At 41.8% G+C, this 22761-nt stretch overlaps 2 protein-coding genes across 3 annotated transcripts; one reads left to right on the top strand and one right to left on the bottom strand.

The window, feature by feature from the left end:
* The first annotated feature begins 2185 nt into the window (after nt 1-2185).
* On the top strand, nt 2186-14388 carry idh2 (isocitrate dehydrogenase (NADP(+)) 2). The gene is made up of 11 exons (XM_020654318.3): nt 2186-2435; nt 7544-7635; nt 8250-8415; nt 8702-8862; nt 8962-9105; nt 10723-10859; nt 11059-11210; nt 11353-11465; nt 11736-11833; nt 11921-12013; nt 13970-14388. Exons 1-11 carry the CDS (start codon nt 2321-2323, stop codon nt 14052-14054), a joined length of 1356 nt encoding a protein of 451 aa, XP_020509974.1. The 5' UTR covers nt 2186-2320; the 3' UTR covers nt 14055-14388.
* Nucleotides 14389-14427: 39 nt separating this feature from the next.
* On the bottom strand, nt 14428-21542 carry znf710a (zinc finger protein 710a). Of its 2 annotated transcripts, none has more exons than XM_065957304.1 (5): nt 21422-21542; nt 17860-19383; nt 16922-17113; nt 16654-16828; nt 14428-16219 (listed from the first exon to the last, which is right to left on the bottom strand). In XM_065957304.1, exons 1-5 carry the CDS (start codon nt 21464-21466, stop codon nt 16050-16052), a joined length of 2106 nt encoding a protein of 701 aa, XP_065813376.1. In that variant the 5' UTR covers nt 21467-21542; the 3' UTR covers nt 14428-16049. The 2 variants fall into 2 exon arrangements, with proteins under 2 accessions (XP_065813376.1, XP_065813377.1); XM_065957305.1 differs by having other exon boundaries at nt 17890-19383.
* Between the last annotated feature and the right edge of the window lie 1219 nt (nt 21543-22761).

The following is a 22761-nucleotide window of genomic DNA, read 5'->3' as shown; positions in this document are numbered from 1 at the left end:
TCGCCACTGCAAGAACCCTTAATAAAACAGAATGACTAAGCTTTGTTTGTAGATTGTGGCTGGAAGCAAACATGTTCTGTAAATGTTTAATAGGCATTTAAAAAAAAATATATATATTTCTGTGTAACATGAACACCTTTCTGCACTTGGCACTTTAAACCTGGTCAAAGTGTGTCATTATGATAACTTCAAATGTTCATCTTGTTAGGACATTACGCCCTATATTCAGTAAATTGTCAGAGTGTAAATAATAAAACCCAAGGTGAATTATTTAAAAAATTGGGTTTTTAAGTGCAGTAATGTGATCAGAAAATGTCCCATGGAAATGTGTTGCCAACATGTTAACAGAGATTTTTTGGGTTATCCTTTTTACACAACGCGTTACTGAAGCAGCCTACAACTGAAATGACGGCCTTTGTTGAACGGGGGTTGTGAAAGTTAACCAAAAAATATTGCCCTGAGCCCTGTTTGGAAATGTATGATCCACTGTTCCAGGTGACTGATCCATAAAAACTGCTCACCAGAAGTGTTTGCAATTAGTCCAGATATATCTCCAAGCATTGCTGAGTGGTGTTATTAATGCCCCCTGACCTCATTAAAGTTTACCACATGTAGACTACATGATGTAGGGCTGGGTAGCCAGATGCAATGTCCAATTCACATGACCACTAGATCACCATATTATACAAACATTTCACATCACAAGATTTTGTCATAATGCAAACCACCACCAAGGTCGTTTTGTACAAACCTGATTGATTATCAACATTCCACATCAGCAGCAGAAATCTTGGTTGGAAACAGAAATGCACCATACGAGATAAATGTTTGCTAAAAGCTCCACCAGAACATGGTCTGATAAAAATCTGTCTGAACATGAGGGTCCCAGACGCATCTGCAAGAGCAAATCAGTCTTGTTGCTTTTATGTGTCGTATTTTATTTTTTCATTTTCATACATATCTTTTTAATTCTTATTGGTGTGCATTAGTCTCTCAATGATTTTATAAACTACTTTTTTTGTCAATAACTTTTTCTGCACTCTTGTAAAGCACTTTGAACTGCAATTGAATTTGTCTGAAAGGTGCCGTATAAATAAAGTTTGATTGATTGATTTTGATTTGTTGATTGTTTTGCCCATTCTTTGTCTTCTGTGTGAGACTCAACTCTACATGAGTGAAATAAAGGAAGGCAAAGGTCTAATTAAAACCTTTGAGTGGCCCTTTAAGCTAACTAACCAACATAAAGTGTACAACCTTTTAACTTTGTCTAAAACTACGGAGGCCCTGAAGATTCAATTAACAAAAATAAACAGCCGTTTTGGAAATTGATTCCCCTTTTTGTAGATAGATAGATAGATAATTTATTGATCCGGAGGGAAATTCAAAGCATCCAGTAGCAGGTTACAAAGACATGACATGAAACATTTGTTACAAATTAAACCACAAAACCAACGCCCCCCCTCCCATACATATATATTAACCTGAAAAAATGATTTAAAGAATCCCCCTTGACGAATCAAACTTAAACTGTGCAATTAAAAATAGACTTATACAAGAAATGTACATAACCCATTCAGGGATAAAAATATATGTGCGATTTAAAGCAAGAACCTATAAACAGTTGAGGAAAGAAAAATCTGTAATTAGACCTGAATATAAAAAATAAATAAATAAAAAAGTGTTGACCTTCTGAAGTTGTGTTGTTTATATATGTACAGCACATACATATTTAAAAAAGCAGACAGTGCACAGTTATCAAAAACAGACATTAAATAACAGACTGTAAACTGTGGGAACGGATTTACAAACGCTTTTTAATTTTTTAAACTTGAGCCTTCGAGGTCTCCGTATCAAAGATTTAAAAAAAAAAGTAAGAGGGAACCAATGTCTCAAATTTCATTAAAAAAAATTTTTTTTACAGCGTGCTTCTTACGGAACTAATCGAGGGGGATAATCACCGGTATAGGATAATATATAGTATTTATTTTGTTTCTTTTAAAAGGGTGCATGAAACGCGGACCAGGACTTTTACAGCATATATAAATAAGAGGAGAGAGTTCACCCTGATTTGAACCGGTTTGAACCCCGGGGTTGAGTGTAGGTTGCAGCTGCGCGGTTACCTTGTTTCGGTCCCTCCTCCTTTGAGTCTCAGTGACATGACGTAGGTCTCAGCGTGTCCCGCCGGGGAGGGAACAAGGGCGGTGCTGCCACAGCCTGCTCTCTATATTTCACAGAGCCTCGGAGCGCCCTTTCCCTTCCTTTTTCTTTTTTGCTTTTTTCACTTTCGTCGAGTGTCAACCTCAAACATTTGGGAGAGACAATGGCTGGATATCTGAAAGTCCTCAGCTCTCTGTCGAGGTCTGCCGCCGCTGTTTCCAGAAACCCCGCGGTGCTCGCTCCGGCTGCAGGATGCCAGACTTTGTCACAAAGAAACTGTGAGTGTCGAGAGGGTCATCCTCAGCATCTTTATGTTGACGCTTGACTTGCAGCTTCTGTGTTTTAGATATCTCATTTTTAATGTAAACTCAAGATTAATTATAAATGGTAGTGAGCCACAAAATTAGGACATCCGCTAGAAGCCGGGTTGCGCCGAGCTTTTCGCTGCCATGCGCCGGAGGGAGGGGGGGAGAGATGTCTTTGTCTTCCCCATCCAAAGTTAGAAATCAGTTTATGACATTGTAAAAACATTGATAGGAATCCTGCACTGCAAATGCAAACGAGACTTCTCGAGATTTCCTCCGAACAAAATTAAAAAGGAGTGCAACCATGAAGGAGAACATTTCGGGGGGGAGCAGCAGATGAATCAAATCTTCCCTTTTTATGGCGTCATGTCTGTGCAGAAATGGTGATAAATACACAGTCATTCGTCATTGTTATAACCCATGTGAATGTTAAAATGTCTAAAAAATCACCCTGCCGTCATTTCTGATAATGCAAAAGTGAGTTGGGGAAAAGTTTTCCTCCGGTCAGCCGACACTGTGCATACGAGTCTCCGCTATATGGAGCAATGGCTGCCGCTGCAACAGCTCGGTTAGTCCCGGGTCATGTTTTTTATTTTTTCCCCCAATCTGGTTTTGCAAATACCGTCACAGTCTACCACTTCTGACCTTTTTTACATAACGAGCTTTAAATAGCTCAATCAGACATTTTCTGTTTTTCCCTTTTTTTTTTTTAAACCAGTGTCAGGGTTGCAGCCAAAGTCTAAATATTTGTTTGTGTTATTTGGAGCAAGGGATCAAGATGTGTATCACGTGATTTCTCTGCAGTCATCCCAAATTTCACACAGCAGGATCTCTGCTCTGCTCTGCTGTGTTGTAGGTGTTGTGCCTGTCTTCTGTGCAACCACACACACCAAGCACCAGTTAGTGTTTAGAAAGCAGTGTGGGTCAGTTGAAGGGCACTGTGGCTTGTTGAGTGTGATTGAATCAACATGTTGTTTAAACTCAGTGCTGTCAATGGTAAATGATAGTATGCACACAAGAATGTCTTAGGTACACAAAACATCTCCACACAAAACAAGTAGTCTCACAGACGCATTGTCTCTGCCTTTTAATCCAATCTGAAGTTATGAGTGTTTAAAGCAAGGTGACGATAAGATGACGCCCGATGATCTTTGACCCACTTCTTCAGTTTAATACTGCTGTCACAAGCTGCACTGTCTTTTGCTTGCCCGGTGCATTTACATCCTGGCTGTGGATTTTTTTTACAGAGGGACGGTCTGCCTGCCGCCTCAAGTGCAAACTTCACGCTGTAAACTTTAAAAGTGCTGAGTTCCTCTTTTGTGTCCGTATTTCAAGCGCCGTTTTTTGACAGTTAAAGCGACCTCCTCACACCACCGCCTGAAGTCTTTGGTTGTAGTCAGTTTGTCTACATTAAGGTAGAGCGTGAGGGCTTGCCTCTATTTGTTGAAAGGTAACCATGGAGGAGACATATTGACAGAGGTTATACCGGTCATTGGAGACACTTGTTTGGCTGCTTGCCATAAATGCACACAGAACCAGTAGAGTTGAGCTCACAGCAACAGAAAACACTTTTTAAGTTCTCGTGTTTGTTTTAAATGTAATTTTCTCCAGACATGGTTAATAGGACTGCAAAATGCAAGGTTGCACTTCATGCACTGTTCTTGTTTACATATTCTGTTCTTTCATTAGATATTTCCTGATTTTTAAATCCCATTTCACTGTTGTTGATTTTACATTCCTAAAGCTTTTGAATGTTTAGTCGACGAGACACTAAACTGAGGCTTGTGAGTCGTGGTCATGAATACAATACTCAATTCAAAGTATTGTTTTGTCGTCGACTTATCCAAGGTGCTGAAACCACCGTGTTGCATTGGTAGCGTTGTGAATGGTGGCATCATTTTTCAAAGCTTCTTAAAAAGAAAGTAACGGTTTGTTTAAATGTCAGTTTTGCTTTCACTTTTGATTCTTACTCAAAATGCACACAGATGTTATTTACAGACCCATAATACGCTATGAATCAAAGACAGTCTGGTTTGTATTATTTCATTCTTGGTTGTAAGTAAATATATCTCTGCTGGTGTGGCCGGCTTCTTTCTGCAGACCCCATATATACACCGAGCATGTGCGGAAGATGTGGGCAGGCAGGCCCGCGTGACGTTAGTTTCAGCTCGCCCTTCAGTGTCCAGCTTTTGTTGATACATTCAGATGTTATGTAACATGCTCGGCCCCCTCCTGCACGCCCCCCCCCCCCCCCCCTCCCCCACCGCTGTGATAGTAGAGCCCTATTTGAGCAGATTTAGGTTGGACGAGTGTGAAATGATGCCAAACAGTAGGCTGTTAATGACGTACCCATGATGCACTGCTGCAGAGTGTGTCCCTCTCCAATAGAAGAACTGACCCGGATATTAAATGTATGAAAATGCAGTTAACTTTGCCTGCTCGTAGTGTGTGTGCTTCGTTTTTTCAGGCTTTTACATCCTGAACAGCTTTTTTCAGTTTCACAGATACTGTGTGGGAAGATTCATGGTATTCTTTTCAGCAGCTTACACTACTTCTTATTAATGAGAATAATATCTTAACATGATTAATGATATCTTTACAGACTTTTTTTTGCTGGACTGGTGACTATTTCATCAATTGATTACAAAGATTTATTGGCTGACAGTTTCAGGTTCTCTGAAAATCTGTACACTTACATTCTATACACCATATCTTCATACACTGCATGCAGGTTTGTCACTTATTTTCTTGATTAATTCACTATTTGATAAGTCTACAGAACTCAAAAAATGTTCCGTTGATTGTTTGAAAGGGGTCAACAAGCTCATCCGAACGCCCCATGCTGGGATTACATCTGCTTTTCTTAACTCTCTCTGTCTCCTATATGCTAGTGCGTAACATAGTTTTAGATTGAAGGTCACGACTGTCTCTATGAGGTTATTTTCAGAGCCTCGTGTTCACCATGTATCTGTACTCGGCAGAGCAGAGGCTGTTTTGACAGGTGTTACCGAGGCTTGACCGCAACCCGGTCAAAAGTCTTCACAAACCCACGTCGGTTGTTTTTTTTTTTTTTTTTTAAATATCTATTTTTATGACATGCTTTTAGTTTTGTATGAGTACAGCTTGTTGTGCAGTGATTCCACCAAACCTCTTCTGTTTACTCACATTATTCTGAGAAAGGCTCTAGTAGTATGAGGGAACATTCATTGGGCTGGGAAGGCAGAGGGGTCACTCGATCCTTTTGCTCCTCCCCCTGTACTTTCTATTCACTGAACAAGTCCTGCTGGCAGCACTCTCACACATACGCCAGAATGAGATGATTAAATGTTCTTTGCTGTGCTGATCCACCTGGGAAGCAAAGAAGGCAAGAGACCAAGGTTTTAAGAGTTTATTAGGGAATGAAAATATAGAATACTTTATGTTGTTACAGATCAAACTTTTTGCCAAATTTCTTGGTAGTTTTAAACTAAAAGTATTTTGAGAAAATTGCATTCAGGATTCCAAGAAATGTTAAACCTCATTACTAATGTCTTTAGGGAGTAACTGATGACTCCTAAATGAACAAACAATCAAGAAAACCCCCTTTAGCAGTGATGCAATTCTGATCCTTTTTTTCTGATTGGCAAAGTTTCAGTTCTTAAGTTGCATCAAAGTACTCTGAGGTTTTGTCAACCAATGGCTGTAAAGGTCAGTGTTATTGTACATTGGCCTTGATTCGTTTACCACACACCCTCCCTGCGCAAAAAAATACTTTGATGAAGCCATATCAGGGCATTCCACCAATCAAATGTCAACTAAGGTCAAATGTCAAGATAAAGTAGAGAGAAAGTCTCTAAAGTTTGACGATTTTTAGTTCTTAGTTTTTATGTTAGTGTCTTAAATGGACGGTATGTAATTGCCGCCGCCCGAGATCTCTCGATCAAAACAAATAACTAGAAAAGACGACGGCGAGGCTGGCGGGGAATCACGGGAGTGACTCTCTCTGTTACTCCACCCCCACCCCAGATAACGCTGAGTTGACTGTAATCGAGACGAACGGCCGAAACAGACCTGAGGAAGAGAATGTGTTTACTGACGAGCTAACTTTCACTTTTTGTTTCCACGACAACAACAGACTTTTTGTTTTCTGTCACGGCGACCGCAGCAACAAGACAACTGCCATTAAATGTTTGATTTCTCTGGCTTTGATAACTGTTGGAAATATTTGAGGTTATATAATAAATCAACAACAACAAAACATTATAACAGACGTTTAGTCAGTTTTTAAATTATAATTTAGATATTTGAATGTAAAAATTCCACATATTGAATCTTTAAAGGCAAATAAGTCAAATGTTCATCACAAGTAACTCTACCCTGGGTTACGTATTGTCCCTTTTTTTTATTGGACCAGCAGCAGCAACAACAACAACAACAAAAACTTCAAGTAAACACAAGGTGCAATGGCAGCATGTCTAACTCAGAGTTATTGTCACAAGCAAACATTTGGTGTTTAACTAGAAAGATTCATTCATTATTGTCATAATTCAACGGTTTCCTTTTACCATCTAATCGGCTTATAATCTTTGTAAGAAGTAAATTGTTGTGATAATAAAAAGCTTTGATTGGAGTTGAGTCAAACGGAAAGTGAATCAACCAAATGAATCTGAAGCAAATTTACCATCAATGTGTCTATTTATTCACTTTTCATGTAAAACTGCAAAATCATTCTTTGGTTCCAGTTTGTGATTTTTTTTTTTTCTTCTTCATTGTATTTGATAGAACATTTTACATCATCCAGTGCTGGACCCAGTTGAAAAAGAGATTTTGAGAGTGAATAAAACAGAAATTAAAAGTCAGACCAATCAATAATCGTGTAGAAATTGCAGCCTGTGGCACAGATTTGATTCATCGTATGTGCAGGAAAAGGGGAAAATGCTGCTGGCTTCACTCTGCAGACGGCCTATAAATAGAATCTCTTTTTTTCCAGTCCTAGTTTCCTGTGTTTGACTGTTGCTCAGCACTCAGTGAAACTCAAATGCATTTTTAGTGAATGGAAAAAATGCTTTAGTATAAACCCTTTCCATGTGTATTACTGACAGATGCTGACAAACGCATTAAGGTGGCCCAGCCAGTGGTGGAGATGGACGGAGACGAGATGACCAGGATCATCTGGGAGTTCATCAAAGAGAAGGTGAGGGTCGGGGGGGGGGGGGGGGGGGGGTGAAGGGTTAAACACCGCTGAGGATACCCACTCTGTCTGTCTCACTCCTATTTTTACATCACAGACTGACACGTGGATGTGAGGGGAGGGTTACAGGCAGATTATGTATGTATGATGTGGGGGAGGAGCCTGTGTGATGTTTCATTCAGTCAGTGGCTGATTTCATCCCGAGAGAACAGATGGTGTGTTGGCTCAGGAGGAGAACGTGGCGAAGCATGAGATAAAACACTGTCATCTTTATTTTCTTACAACTGATGCTTCAAAAAAATAGAACCATGTTAACAAATTGAAACATGTAAATAAAAAACACTTGCTCTGCAAAACACAAAACACAGACTGCAGAAGCTGATTATTATTTGTCCAATTATTGGGCTTCTTCTACTGAGAGGAAGTACCTTGTGTTTAAAATCACAGTGATCCCAAAATAAAAAAAGTTTCCTCCTGTGACTGAAGTTTTCTTGACATTAAAGTCTGTTCTAGAATAATAGTACGATCGATAAATTACTTTATAAACGCCCAGTGTGGATCAGATAGATTGACAGGATGCTGATCATTATCTTGCGTGTTCTTTGTCGTCGTTTTAGCTCATCTTGAACAATGTTGACGTTGAGCTGAAGTATTATGACCTGGGTCTGCCGTACCGTGACCAGACTGATGACCAGGTCACCATCGACTCCGCCCTGGCAACTAAGAAGTACCACGTGGCGGTTAAGTGTGCCACAATCACACCCGACGAAGCCAGAGTGGAAGGTATGGAGCAAGACTTCGATAGCCTCCTGTGCAGTTCCAGTTAAAGAGAAACAAAGACCTGCACACATTGCATTTTTTGTTTTATGTAAAGGGAAAGCTTTGTAGTCATTGTAGCTGTTGGCAAACACTCGATTTAAATGATTTCTAATGCAAATCTATTCTAGTCAAATTCCTTGCAGCAGCAATACCTAAAACAAGCATGCTGTCTTTCTTTTGATTGTGCTTTTTGTAGGTCATCTGTATTTTCTGTCTTAATATAGTTTACTGTGTGTTTTTTTATTTTTAGAGTTCAGTCTGAAAAAGATGTGGAAGAGCCCCAACGGCACCATCAGGAACATCCTCGGCGGCACCGTCTTCCGCGAGCCGATCATCTGCAAGAACATTCCCAGGCTTGTTCCAGGCTGGACGCAGCCAATCACCATCGGCAGACACGCGTTTGGTGATCAGGTAATTCTCCTACCTCTGTAAGAATGAACGGGACACTTCAAGGACTCGTCTGATGGCTCTTGATGTGTGATTTTGTTTTGTTTTGTTTTTTTCTTACAGTACAGAGCAACAGACTTTGTTGTCGACCAGCCTGGCAAATTCAAAATGATCTTCTCTCCTGCTGACGGCAGTGCAGGCAAGGAATGGGAGGTCTATGACTTCCCTGCTGGTGGCTGTGGAATGGGCATGTACAACACAGACGAGGTGAGTGTGACCTGTAATTAAAAAACAAAGAAAACAGAACATGTCCGTATCTCTCTCTCAATACTCTGTGACTAAATCAGAGAATGGTAGCACCTGTCTCAAAGCGAAGAAACTCATTCAGAAAAATGGTTTTAGGTTGAATAACTGGTTCTTACTGCAAAAGAATCAGGTTTAAGGAAATGTCAACAATAGAAGTATGCGGATACCTAACATAAGGGGTCTCCCTGGGACAGGTTCTGGGGCTACATAAGGGTGGATGACGTGTCCAAATCATTTTCAATCTCATCCCTGATAGGATCACCGTTCAGATGTATTCCTGATTTTAATTGTCTCTGCTGTGACGAGCATTATTTGTAATCATTTTGATGTATTTATCTTCTTTCCTCTCTGGCCTGCTGCTGTAGTTTATGTTCACTGGATCTGTGTACTGAAGTCTGCACTCATGTTTTGTGTAAGCTAAGGGTTGCTATATCCTTGAAACCTAAATGTGTTAATGCCATGTACCATGCCTTTAAAAAGTTCAATAAAAACATTTGAATTCCAAAAAAAAACAAGAGAAGCATATGGTACAATTGTTGAAAATGGCTACATGACCGTTTAGGTGAAATTAAACTCGGAATTAACTTAAATTTCCATGTTAGTAATGAAGTCACATGTCACCCTACAAATGAAGAATAAATAGGGATATGGCAACGTGGACACTACACCTTAGTGGGATCAACATATGGTTGGTTTAACAACATACATCGATTATATGCATAACAAAAAAAATCTGCGTGGGACTCAATCTGTGCTTAACTAAAGAATTGATGGATGGATGTGTCCAAAAAGCAAATCCCTGTGAGAAGGATAGCAACATGTTGAGTTTAATAGTGAATATCCTTGTTAATTAATTACCACCAAGCAGGTGACACAAGAGAATTAATCCAAACAGGAATCTTGTTGTTGTCTTGTAAACAGTGACCCTAGAGGATACCCTGTTTTTCCAAGAATGTATATTTTGTTTTTTTAGATGCTGGGGGGGGGGGGGGTAGATTCAAGTCTTGTCAAGTATTTCAAAGTCTTCTTGTTTGTGGTAGGAATAAATTTAGACTCTGTTAATGATATTCATAGTACTGAAAGGAAGTGTGGGACTGTTTTTGTACATGGCTTTAATAGCTTTGAAAATACTTCATGATCATGAAAATGAATCCCAAGTTATAAAGGCTTCATTCTTGCTGGTAGTTTCCAGTTTCCACACCGATGAGCACCCTTTTAGACTCACTGATTTTTAGTCATTTCAAGCAGTTATCGCTCAAATTACTGTGGGATTAAAGTACAAGATTTTTTTTACATGCTTGCTGAAAACCAGATAATTCTGTAGAAAAATCTCCCCGAGGCTATTTGCAGATTCAACACGGAAGTCTTCTTTTTTTTTTAAGAGCAGACTAACCTCTCAACCCGCTAATCTACTGTTTTGTTTGCTTTCATCAACACAGGTCTGTTTGATTTAACAACATCGGAGGTCACGGTAGATGACTTTCAACTTGTTAAGTTGAAGGTTGTTAACCTCTGTTGCTACTGATAAAAATGCTGCTGCAGTAAGTGAACTGTGTGTGTTTTCTCTCCCTGTCACAGTCTATCACAGGCTTTGCACACAGCTGCTTCCAGTATGCTATCGGCAAAAAGTGGCCACTGTACATGAGCACAAAGAACACCATTCTCAAAGCCTATGACGGCCGATTCAAAGACATCTTCGAGGATATCTTCCAGAAGTGAGTGTCCTCTCTCTTGGTATGAAGTGTTTCAGTTGTCTTCACTTCACTTTACTTTGTTTTCTTATTGACAACCCAGAAAGCCAGAAAATATTTAACTAAATGATCATATTTTTTTCATTCTTATGTACGGAATAAAAACGCTCTCCAAAGTAAAAGTAGCTGTAGTTTCTGATGTGTTTTTTCATTCTTCCTTCAGGCACTACAAGCCCGAGTTTGACAAACTGAAGATCTGGTATGAGCACAGGCTTATTGATGATATGGTCGCTCAAGTGCTGAAGTCTTCTGGAGCCTTTGTGTGGGCTTGCAAGAACTACGACGGAGATGTCCAGTCTGACATCATCGCACAGGGTGGGATATTTAAAAAGCAACACCAGTATAGCTTTTTTTGTTTTGAAATACTGATACCTCTAAGCATATGCCATTTTATTTAATTTTTTTTAGCAGATGTGTGGGTTGCAGATTTTGTTTCATGTTGTCTTTCCTTTGTTAGGTTATGGCTCTCTGGGACTGATGACTTCAGTTCTGGTGTGCCCTGATGGAAAGACAATCGAGGCCGAGGCTGCCCACGGCACTGTGACCAGGCACTATCGCGAACACCAAAAGGTCAGTCAGTAACTCATCTTCATAAATCTCAGGGCTCCTCGGTACTGGGAAAACATTTCAAGTGGGCAATGAAACAGAATGTCCCACACTGTGAGCTTGCAAAAACAAACTGTAATCTGTTGAGTTATACTGCCACCATGTGGTGATCCCTGAGAATGAGAAATATGATGAATACATGATTGCACTACATAAATGATTACACTAGAACATTTAAGCACTGTCTGCAGAATATTTTAAAAGGGTTCAATTGAGCCTCGACTTGATTTTCAGGGAAGGCCGACTAGCACCAACCCCATCGCCAGCATTTTCGCCTGGACCAGAGGCCTGGAGCACCGTGGCAAACTTGATGGCAACCCTGACCTTATTAAGTAAGAGTTGTTTTTTTGAATTTGAAGAAAATGTAATGCCGCTTGAATGCAAGATGCTTCTCCCTAAATATCTTGTATCGTCTGCAGGTTCTCTCAGACTCTGGAGAGGGTGTGTGTCGAGACTGTCGAGAGCGGGACGATGACCAAGGACCTTGCAGGCTGCATCCACGGTCTGCCCAAGTAAGCTCACATCTGTGTTACTTCTTACATTTAGTTCAGGAGTTGTTGATGTCTGACCACTGTGTCACAAATGACCATATGTAAGATGTGTGACAGGGGATCTCTGTTCTCTCTCTCTCTGGAATGCAGCAAATTCATTAGTGAATCAGATATAATGGCCTGAACTATTTATACAATTCTACAATTCACTTAGCAGACGCTTTTATCCAAAGTGACGTACATCAGAGAGTAAGAACAACACAAGCAAGGATCTAGAAAAAAGGGAACAATGTGAGTAAGAGCAAACGATCAGCTTTGAGTCTGATTGGACACACAGGTGCTGACAGGAAGTGACCAGAGGCAAAGCACAACATTGAGGGCAGTTCTTGAGAGCTCTAATCAGTATAGAAACCATCTTATAAGTCGTCGTTATCAAACAAAAACCATCGTCATTACCAACATCTATGAAAATAACTATTTAAATATCTTGGAGGTACTGCAAGACAACACAATCACATCTCTGGGAGATTTCTGAAGGGTTAAATAAGGAAAAGCGATTCTTCTCCACGAGACATCACACCGTAAATCTGTAGAATAAAAGGCACGAGTGAAGGACATAACATTTGTATCTAAGGTGTGTATGACCAATTGTGCTGGGAATTTCTATTAACAATGCAAAAGAAAGGGTGTCTTTGTTTAGTTTAATTCTTCTTGCAAGTAGAAGGAACAAAGCTTCAGAGTGTCAATACAGTCTGAAGGAAGCTCCAAGTAATCACTATATGCTTGGGGTTATATACACATGCTTCACAGAAAAATCTTCATGCCTATGTAAGGATTGCAGATACAGACGCAGTCAAATATCAAATACATTTTGTCATACATTTCAACACGTCGCACAACAGTAATGTCAAGGAAACTTCAAGTCTGAGTGACATTGAAGTATTTGTTTTCCCCCTTTGCAAACAAACCCCAGTTCCAGCATCAGACTCATGTTGGCCTGCCACTTCTGCTGGTCTGCAGCTATGATCACTGTCGACTATATTGAAAAACAATTTGAAGAAAATAATCTGAAGATTAATCAATCACTCATTGACTCAGGAATTACTAGTTACTTTAGCTGTCAGATGTCCTTCAATTCTTTAAGAAATGTTTCCCACTACAAGGCCGTCTTTATCAGTCTGAAGCACCACGATAGACCGGGAGTTATTCATCCCGATTCTGACCTTCTACAACTTGAAAGTGTGACCCCAAACAAGCGGATAGTGTCAGTGGGCATGATCTTCTGCAGCCAGTGGGATGTTCGTTTTTTAACATCTCAAGATAACCTTTTGATTTCTTGTTTGTTAGCAGTAAAACTGCAAAATGGGTTTCTGTGGTTTAGCGGGCTGCCATCCAAGTTAAAATGTAGATCTAAGGGACTACAAAGGTTTCCTTGTATTCTGAATAATTAATTAAGGTTGCATTGTGCTGATTTCTCGTGAAGAAATACACAAGAAAACTGAAAGGAGAATTGCATGATTTCCCATTTAGATCCAAGTACAGGTGAAAGATTTATTTTAAACATTGAACCCTAACTCAGGGGTTGGGTTACCCCAGCAGAGGTATGTGCTGTCTTGTTCACTAACTTGTTTCTGCACATCACTGGTACATGTACAAGACGAGCTATTAAGCTATTAGCTCACCTGCTAATGAACACATTCAAAGCTTTTTTTCATCCATGACATACGGTAAAGCATACATCTGTAGATTATTGCTTGAAATGTTCAGCTATGATCAGCAGGATAGATTTTCTGAAATAATCCTAATGTCACATTAGCATGAATCTCACTCTGAATGCCAAATAATAATATATTGATAATGACAAAGCTGTTTATTTTGAACCAGCGACATTATAAAACGTTATACCCTCACAGTTATAACGGTGTTTTTGTCCTTAAGTATTGTATTGAATGTTCTCATCTCGTCTTGCCTTCTCAGTGTCAAGCTGAACGAGCACTACGTCAATACCACGGACTTCCTCGACGCCATCAAGACAAATCTGGACAAAGCCCTCGGCAACTGAAGAACTTGAAAAAGAAAACGTAGTTAGCCTGGAGATTGCAATTTCACTCATCTGTTTCTGTACCTCATTTTTAACTTAAAAAGGTCAATAAACCCACGTATTACTGAAGTTAACAAAGTACTGTGTTTAGAATATGTCGTATTCTATTAGGTTATTAAATGGTCGACAGCTGTACTTCCACCCGATGCCTCCCTAACTACCTGACCCATTATTTGCAAGGTTTTATTTTTGTAATGTGAAGTACTGTATTCGATTACTGTGTAATGCCTCAGGCAGGACTGAAGTCTTTGTCAAACATGTTTGCCAATAAATCCCTTGTTTGAATCACCTTTAACCTTTTGTCATTGTTGATTTTTAAAAGAAACGTAATGCATTTTTAAAGGTAAATAAATTTATTATCTTACAGTTTTGTCTTGGTACACAACATTGTACATACATTTCTATCCACATTATCTCCACACTAATGTCTAATACAGAAAGCCATTTAAACTGAACACATCCCCCTTTGTATCATCACTTAAAAAAAAAAAGTGACGCAATGGAAGTGATGGAACACAGAAGCTTTTTAAAAAAAACTCACAAAATTGAGCGTTTTTATTTTAAATGCACTATTTTAAACATTGCAAATGGGATACCTTGTTTGCAGGTTACGAGTTTGAAAAGCTAAGCACTCGGAAACTGAATATATTGAGCATTTCCCAAATCATTTTCCACAAGGTCCGTGGCCCTGTCACATGTTGGGAGGTTGTCGTTCATCACTTCAGAGCAGTGTACAGCATGATGGATGGCATGCTCTTGCAGACACACTGGGGCACTTAATATTTCTGTCCAAGATTTTTGGGACATTTCTTGTTTGGATTCATCCATACACAAAAAAAAAACAACTGCAGTATGGAAACGGGGTTTGCATCACTTTTGAGAAATGCTGCAGTCTCGTCTGGAGTCTCAAGGCCTGGCTCGGAGGGAGAAAAAAAAAAGTGAGATTTGCTGTAAGAGGTGTGCTGTACTAGAGTCTATTCTCTGTGGTAATCTTTTGAAGTGATCTATATGGGTGGGAGGGAAACCTAAATGTAATTTCATGAGGTCTGCGATTGGACCCCAAGAAATCCAATGTCCCAACTTTACTCTGCAAGATTTGATCTGATTCTTTGGTGAAGGGCTCCTACTACTGAAATGGGTATTTTGATTTTCTTTTCATTAGCATTTTAAAAACATTCCCCTGAAACGATTACATTCATGGACGAGAGATCAATACGGGATGCTGCTTGTTAATGCAGAAACCTTCAAATGTAGACACTGTGGTCCTCCAGTGCGACGCACTGATTCGAATACCAGCCGACATACAAGAGGACTGATGCATTCTGTACAATAATATACAATAAAAACAGATTGTAAATCCATTGGAACAGAACTCATTTTTGCAGACATCAAATTTGATTTATCACAGTATAAATCAAAGCTTTGGCAAGTGAGATGAACAGTAACACTTGTTCCCTTCTTCAATCTTTGACATTAATTTACCCAAACGATCAAGAGAGACTGGGATTGTCTGATAAATAAGTGCAGTAATCCATCGCCATATGCTTTTTAGCATTGAAGCAAAAAAACGTGCTTTAAAAATTAGGCTCAGATGATGTGTCTGTAGTCAAGCAAATGACAACATAAACACATTTACATATATATTTGTTTTACTTTTTAATGCTTGTGTTTAAGACAGTCCACTTTTTTTGAATATAATATATATTTCATAAGTAGATTTTCTGTTTTTTAGAGATGAAAAGAACATGATGATAAAAAAAAAAAGTAAACATTTCCAAAAAATGTGTAGCGATACGAGTGATTCCAGTGCATATGAATGTGCAGTTTGCCGGGTTCTTTAACATTTCAAGAAAACCCCGAGTCCCATGTCAATGACCAAAAATAAAAAAAACAATCCCCTTATCATTATTTCACACTTATATTCAGTTCAGGGTCCTTTTTTTTTTTTTTGATGATTCATGCTGTGTTGAAGCGCCCTGAGCCCTTTCCATAGGTGCTGTAATACTCCATTTGAGAGAGTTTAGCAATGTCTGGAGTGTTGTTGTTGTTAGCCCGGTTCTCTCGCTCGCTGAACTCAAAGCTCTCCTCTTCGAAGTCCTCTTGGCCTTCCGGGTCTGGTGGTGGTTCTGAATGAGAAATCAAAGAAAACACATTTGATCCAATCTGTCTCTCAGTAAAACAAACATACAGAACATTTACTTCAGACACAGGGCCCCCATTGAGGACAACCAATAGATTGCCCTTCCTCCACTGCCTCAGTATCAGACTTTACTGATAGAGACAGGCATGTCTAATCCAGGCACTGCTATATTTACTAACTCACAAGGGGGGGGGATGACAGAGAAACACCAAAACACTTGGCCGCTGTATTATAGTACATGCTGAGTCAAAGTGCATTAGAAACAGCCTGCTTGATAATAATGCATCATGAAGCCAACCAATCAGTCCAAACGGGAAATTTGCCACACATGCATCATATGTGAATTCAGATTTCTTAAAGGGATGTTATCTTCTTAAAAGCAGAGTCTAAATGGGGATAGTTGATGGAGGAGCTTTTCACCTTGTCCTTCCGTTGAGGTGTCCATGATGCCGTGTTTGACCTTCATGTGTCGGCTGAGGTTGCCCTTCAAGTTGAACTTGCTGGAGCAGTAAGGGCACTTAAAGGGCTTGCTACCGGCATGGAGATGCATGTGACCGAGGAGGTTGTACATTCTGTTGAACGACTTTCCGCACACCTTGAGGGACAAGAGGCAACAAAAAAAGTCAGTAACCCCCTTCCCTTTTCGGACGACTTTGTCCTGAACAGAAGCGCCACATGCCTCACTCACCTTGCATTTAAAAGGCTTGACGGGGAGGTGGACAATCATGTGCGTTTTGAGGGTCTGCTTCTGGACAAAGGTCTTGAAGCAGACGTGGCACTGGAAGGGCCTCACACTGGCGTGGATCAGCATGTGTCTCTTCAGGTTGGCAGACAGGGTGAACTCTCTGGCGCAGACGTCACACTTGAATTCTTTCATACCCTGAAGGAGCAAGAAAAGTATTTGGTCCCTTTTAATTCATTTGGCATAAGTATACGGTTTAGAGGAAAAATTAGTAATGAGTCAGGGAGAAGACACGCAAGGACCTTGGATGGGATCATATGCACCCCGGCTTTGGTTTCAGCTCATTAGATTACACTAGCAACCCCCCCCCCCACACCACCACCACCACTATCTCTATCACCTCCCATGGTGTCAAAAGACAGAGTGGAAAAAGTCTAGCGAAAATAACTAAACATTTCCTTAACTTTTATTTCAATAATTAGGCGGAGGCACATCCAATGACTAAGATGTTTCTCTCCTATAGTATGAAACAGACTACAAAATGAAAGTGGAGAGACAAGAGTGATTCATCAGACACAAAGGGAAGTAGCTCTGCAAACGACACACAACACAAAGCGCATGCGAGAGGGGGGTTGAGCCACACACACAAAAAAAAATTCAAGGCCTTTGAAGGCTATGTTTACAAAGCAACTGGTTTGGTGGAAAGGCTGTGATGTAAGTGTGCAATATATCCCCATTTTATGAGGAATAATAATACAGTGGACTCTTGGAGTGAGTGAAGGTAAAATGTCTTCCTGTAAATCCCTAAATCCCTTATTTTTTTACATCTGGATAATGACATTTTTCTATTTTGAATCAAGGTTTAGCAACGTGTGGTTACATAAGGCGAGCTTCCCAACATATAAAAGCTGCTAGACAAAAGGGACATCTTTGGTGTTAGGTACCTTTAGTGGGAGGGTGCGCGCTGCCAGTACCTTGTGAGTTAGAGCGTGCTGTCGGAGGTGGTGGATCTGGACGAACTCCATGCCGCACTCGGGGCAAACGTAGGGCCGCACATTCTGGTGCTTCATCAGGTGGTTCTGCAGCTGGCTGCGGTATGCGAAGGACTTGTGGCACTGTGTGCACTGGTAGGTGGTGGGGCCCTGGTGGCTGGTCAAGTGGCGCTTCAGGTGCGCGTAGGTCGGGAACTCAAGGCCGCATTGGGTGCAGACGTGGCACTGGCCGTTCTCGTGCTTGTTCTCGTGGGTCCTGAGCTCGCTTGGGTAGGCGAACCCCCTGCCGCAGAAACGGCAGCTGTAGGGCTTGACGTCCGAGTGCTGCAGCATGTGCCTCTTCAGGTGGCTGGTCTGCGTGAAGGCCTTCTCGCAAACGGTGCACTTGTGAGGCCGGGTCCCCTGGTGGGTGAGCAGGTGAGTCTGGAGGTGGCTCGGCTGCTTGAAGAGCTTTCCGCAGTGTAGACATTCGTGGGGCTTAATTCCATTGTGGCCCAGAATATGAGTGACCAGGTTGTACTTGGACGTGTAGGACTTTTCACACATGCGGCACTTCCAGCGCTTCAGGCCCTCTCCCACGTCTACGCAATACGACTCGTCGATCTGTACGTTGATGTCCAGCCGGTCGATCTGCATTCGTCTGGCCAGGCCCTCTGGATCTGACCACAGCATGGCCTGGTTGTTGTCCTCGTACTCTCCCGGCAGGGCCATGTCAGGGGACTCGTAGGCCACCTCATTGGACTCGTAATAACGGCTCTCCAGGGGACTTCCACTCTCGTTATTTGTCTTGAGGTTCAGTGCCTCCTCCTCCTCCTCTTCCTCCACCACCAGCTCTTCTTCCTTCCTCTCCTTTTCTTTGCCAGTGTTTACTTCCAGTTCCTGTTTCTGCTGTCCATCTGTTTGTGGCCTGGATGTATCTCGCTCACACGAGGGACAGCCTCCGCAGGCCTGCTCCTCTTTCAGACAAGACTTTTGGGCGACCGGATCCTCCGACTTGCCGGGAGTTCGCCTGCTGTTCGTGTGAATGCAAGAAGGAGGTGTGTCGGACTCCAGCCGTTCACCTTTAACCTGAGCCTGGGGACTCGGTACTTTGTGCGGGTGACCCTCCGATTCTCCTTCGCTCCTGGGCCTCTTGGTTCTCCCGCGGGGTCCCGGCCGCCTTCTCTCGCTGCAGTGGGGTTGCGGCTCGGGCTCTCCGGCGGGCTCGGCCAGGTAGTCTCCGTTTGCCCCTATTAGCTGGTCGGCGTACTCGTACTCTGTTGCCTCCGTTGGAGGAGGGGGGCACTCTCTGGGCTCCCCTGTGTAGAAGCCATTAGGAGCTATGGTCGCCCCGAAGATTTCATTCTGGGAGATGAGTCCAAGAACGGCAGCCTGAGCCAAAGATAGCACCACCACAGGCTCCGTCTGTGTACCCACATCCATTTGGCCCTCAGTCATCTTTGGGTACGTCCGCACCAAGCGGCTACTCTCCTCCTCCTTGAAGAAAACACACAAACAAAAAACACCAGTTTTAAAAAAATTGGATCTTGTGTCTCTGTTTTAACAAACCCTGCCTTACAAATGTATCTTCATATAACCCTTCTGTCCAGTGTAGCCTCCTGATCCTGGTGTCCTTCCTATTAACTAATAACAAAAGGTTTGGTATCGCCCTGATATTAATATTACCGCTAACTCAAATTTGAGGTTCCAGTGCTATAAAATTAGCTCAAAAGCAGCTAAATGAAAGTAACCCAACACTCAAGGAGAAGTTAATGTTTTTTTTCAGGATTACTCTGAAAGCTGCATTCCTTTTATTTCTCTGAATCCAGAAGGACAGCCAATAGAGAAGATAAGGCAGATCTGTGTTAGCAGCCGGCTTCCTTCCTTGACAGGCTTTAGAATAATAAAGAAAAACACAACAAGGGGATGCAGGTCCAGCCAGGATGTTGACTTCCGCCGACTGTCCTCAGCACTTCCTTTGGGGTCCCGGGGCAGCCTGACTGACCAGAAAAGTCAGCTCATCACTGGTTTCTCTATCTGTCCCGTTCATGAAGAGCAGAGCGTCTCAGCTCTTCGCTCCGACTTAACCGACTTCATAACGCCTGCCACACCGGCTTCCTTAACAAGATGATGTATGCCGCCAGGCAGACTCATATCCATAACAGACATTCGATTGAGCTTTGAGCTCATTCTGTATTCCAGCCTGATGCATAAGACTCACAAATGTAATTGCACAGTTCAGAAGTGATACAGAACCCACATGCACATGTTTACCTCCCTCACCTGTGAAAGTGGTACACAAAAAAAAACTATGAGGAATCAACTATGGTTCAACAAAACTGCCTTTCTGGTAAAGGGACAACCCTAAATTACTGTGCTGCTGGTTTCAGGGTTATTTCTCAGCAAGCATCTGACTGGAAGGAAAATGTATAGAGAAGAGCTCTGACCCCTACTTTCCTGTCACACTTTTAGTCTCCACTCTGTGCCACACATAAGAGGCAGCAAGGGCTGCTTCCTCTCCTGACACAATACTGAAAGAAAAGAAAAGAATGGATGGAGAAAATGGAAGAGGAGATAGAGCAAGAATAAAGGTGTGTGTGTGTGTGTGTGTGTGTGTTTTTGTGAGTGTGTAGGGAGAGGGGAGTAGACCTGGATGCCCTGATAACCACGTCATTTATAATTACTGCTTTTAAAGTAGTCAGACAGAGACAGACTGTGTGTTTGTGAGAAAGAAAAGGAAAGAGACTGGGTGTGTATTTGAAAGTGTGTGTGTGTGTGTGTGTGTGTGTGTGTGCGTGCAAGTGAGAGAAAAGAGAGGGAGGGAGGGAGGTATGGAGAGAAGGAGAAAGAGCTGTGGGCGGGGGAGGAGTGGAGGGAGGGAGGGAGACGGAGACAGAAATGAGATGGAGGGGCTGAAAGATAAAGAAAGAGGGGAGGGGAGGGAGGGGAGGAAAGGGGAAGGAGAGATTGAGTGAGCATGTGAGAGGAGGGAAGAGAGAAAGGAAAAGGAGAGGGAGGGTGTGTGTGTGTCTGTGTGTGTGTGTGGGGGGGGGGGGGTTGAAGAGAGACAGAAAGACAGAGTGAGTGAGTGAAAGAGGGGAAGGAGGGAGGGAGGGAGGGGGGGAGCTGGAGAGAGAAGAAAAAAGCACAGCAAAATGAAAGGCTGACAAAATGAAAGAGGAAAAAAAAGACAAATGACAAGGAGACAGAGAAGGTAAAGAGTCCGTACTTTCACACACAAAGTTGCATCTGAAAGACACCTAAAGGACAATCAATTAAGAGCACTAGCCAAAACAAAAAAGTGCAGCAAAGATAGAAACACAACTCTTATCTTTTTCTGAAAAGACGTCCCCCCTCCACTGCAGCACTCATATGAATGTGAAAAGTAATCATGCTTCCCCCCCCCCCCCCCCCTTCACACAAACAAGAGTGTAAACAGCTCACTAACAAACTGCAAACAAGTAACCACAATCACCTCCCCAATGGTTTCTTAGCAGCAGACAATCGTTCTCCATCTTTCGGTCTACAAACTCACCACATTGTTCCTGGAGTGATGTTTGAGGTGTTTCAGGGATCTCATCCTTCAGGAGAAATGAGTGGAGTAAAAAAATCCACCTCCTATTTATATCTGTGGGAGAGTGGGGCGGTCCCACGGCTCATCCTCCTCCTACTGTTGCTGTTATCAGAACTGACTGTGCCTGCCCCCCCCCCTCCCCTCCCCTCCCCGCCTCCCTCTCCACCAGCACCCCCCCATACACACACACACACACACACACACACACACACACACACACACACACACACACACAGCATCACCCCATTTCTTTCTCTTCCTCCCACCCTCTCCTCCTTCCCATCTCACTTCTCTTTCTCTCCTCTTTTCTCTTACAAACACACACACACACACACAAAAACACACACACACACACACATCTTATCTCCCTTTCTCACTACATACAATTCAGCATGACCCTTCAACACACATTTCTCTTTAAGGCACAGAGAGAAACAAGCTCTATCGTTTCTTGATCACACTTTATACTTTGCATTTCCTTTTTTTTATGAGCGTGTGCTCAAATGCACAAACAATTATAAAAAATCTCATCCGTAGTTTTTCTCTGTCTGTGTGGCAGATATATGTGAATGTATTGTAAATTTACGCACACAAACACATTTACAGATATGGTATATCTATAAATGTGCATTCATATATATGTGTATATCTATATATCTATATGTATGTATGCACATATATTTGTATATGTATACATGTGTGTATGTATATGTGTATATGTACATGTGTATGTATGCATGCACACTCAGGCATATGTATACTTTCACAACATGCACAAACACTCAGAGACACTAGGGGTGGAGGTTTGTCTGTCACTAGCAAAACATCAGAATGATAATGTCTGACAAATGGTAAAATTTTAACTTTCCAGAGACTGAGTAGTTTGCTGCTATTATTTCTTGATTCAAACTAATTAACTATTGAGACAGCCTGAAGTATACTGTCTGAGAAATTCACGAGAAAAAAAAAAATGAGTGACAAAAGAAAAGAGAAGGAGAAAGAAAGGAGAGAAAAGCAGTTAGGAGAGAGAGAGGGAGGGAGGGAGAGAGAGAGAGAGAGACAGACGTGGGGGAGAAAGAATAAGGAAGAAAGAAGTATAGGGAGGGGGAGTGAAGAGGAGGAGGATGATGAGGAGGGGGGCAGGGAGGAGGGGGGGTGAGAGAGACAGAAAGAAAAAGGGAAAGAGGAAAGAGAGCGGGGGTGGGGGGAGGGAAGAAGAGAATGCAGCAAAAAAAAAGGAGGAAGAAGGGAAAGGAGAGACGGGAGGGGAGGGGAGGAGGGGGAAGCAGGCATAAGAAAGG

The sequence above is a fragment of the Labrus bergylta genome, chromosome 7, assembly GCF_963930695.1.
Source record: "Labrus bergylta chromosome 7, fLabBer1.1, whole genome shotgun sequence".
Classification (NCBI taxonomy): domain Eukaryota; kingdom Metazoa; phylum Chordata; class Actinopteri; order Labriformes; family Labridae; genus Labrus; species Labrus bergylta.
The sequence above is the reverse complement of the archived record's forward strand: the minus strand, read 5'-3'. Positions and strand labels throughout refer to the sequence as shown.

Excerpts from the sequence above, each read along its gene's own strand:
- idh2 (XM_020654318.3), top strand. The coding sequence starts at position 2,321 with ATGGCTGGATATCTGAAAGTCCTCAGCTCTCTGTCGAGGTCTGCCGCC. Across the intron at positions 9,106-10,722 it reads GCATGTACAACACAGACGAG|TCTATCACAGGCTTTGCACA; the intron begins GTGAGTGTGACC and ends TCCCTGTCACAG. Across the intron at positions 11,834-11,920 it reads GGCAACCCTGACCTTATTAA|GTTCTCTCAGACTCTGGAGA; the intron begins GTAAGAGTTGTT and ends TATCGTCTGCAG.
- znf710a (XM_065957304.1), bottom strand. The coding sequence starts at position 21,466 with ATGAGATCCCTGAAACACCTCAAACATCACTCCAGGAACAATGTG. Across the intron at positions 19,384-21,421 it reads ATCACTCCAGGAACAATGTG|GAGGAGGAGAGTAGCCGCTT; the intron begins GTGAGTTTGTAG and ends GTTTTCTTCAAG. Across the intron at positions 16,220-16,653 it reads CACCTCAACGGAAGGACAAG|AACCACCACCAGACCCGGAA; the intron begins GTGAAAAGCTCC and ends TTTCTCATTCAG.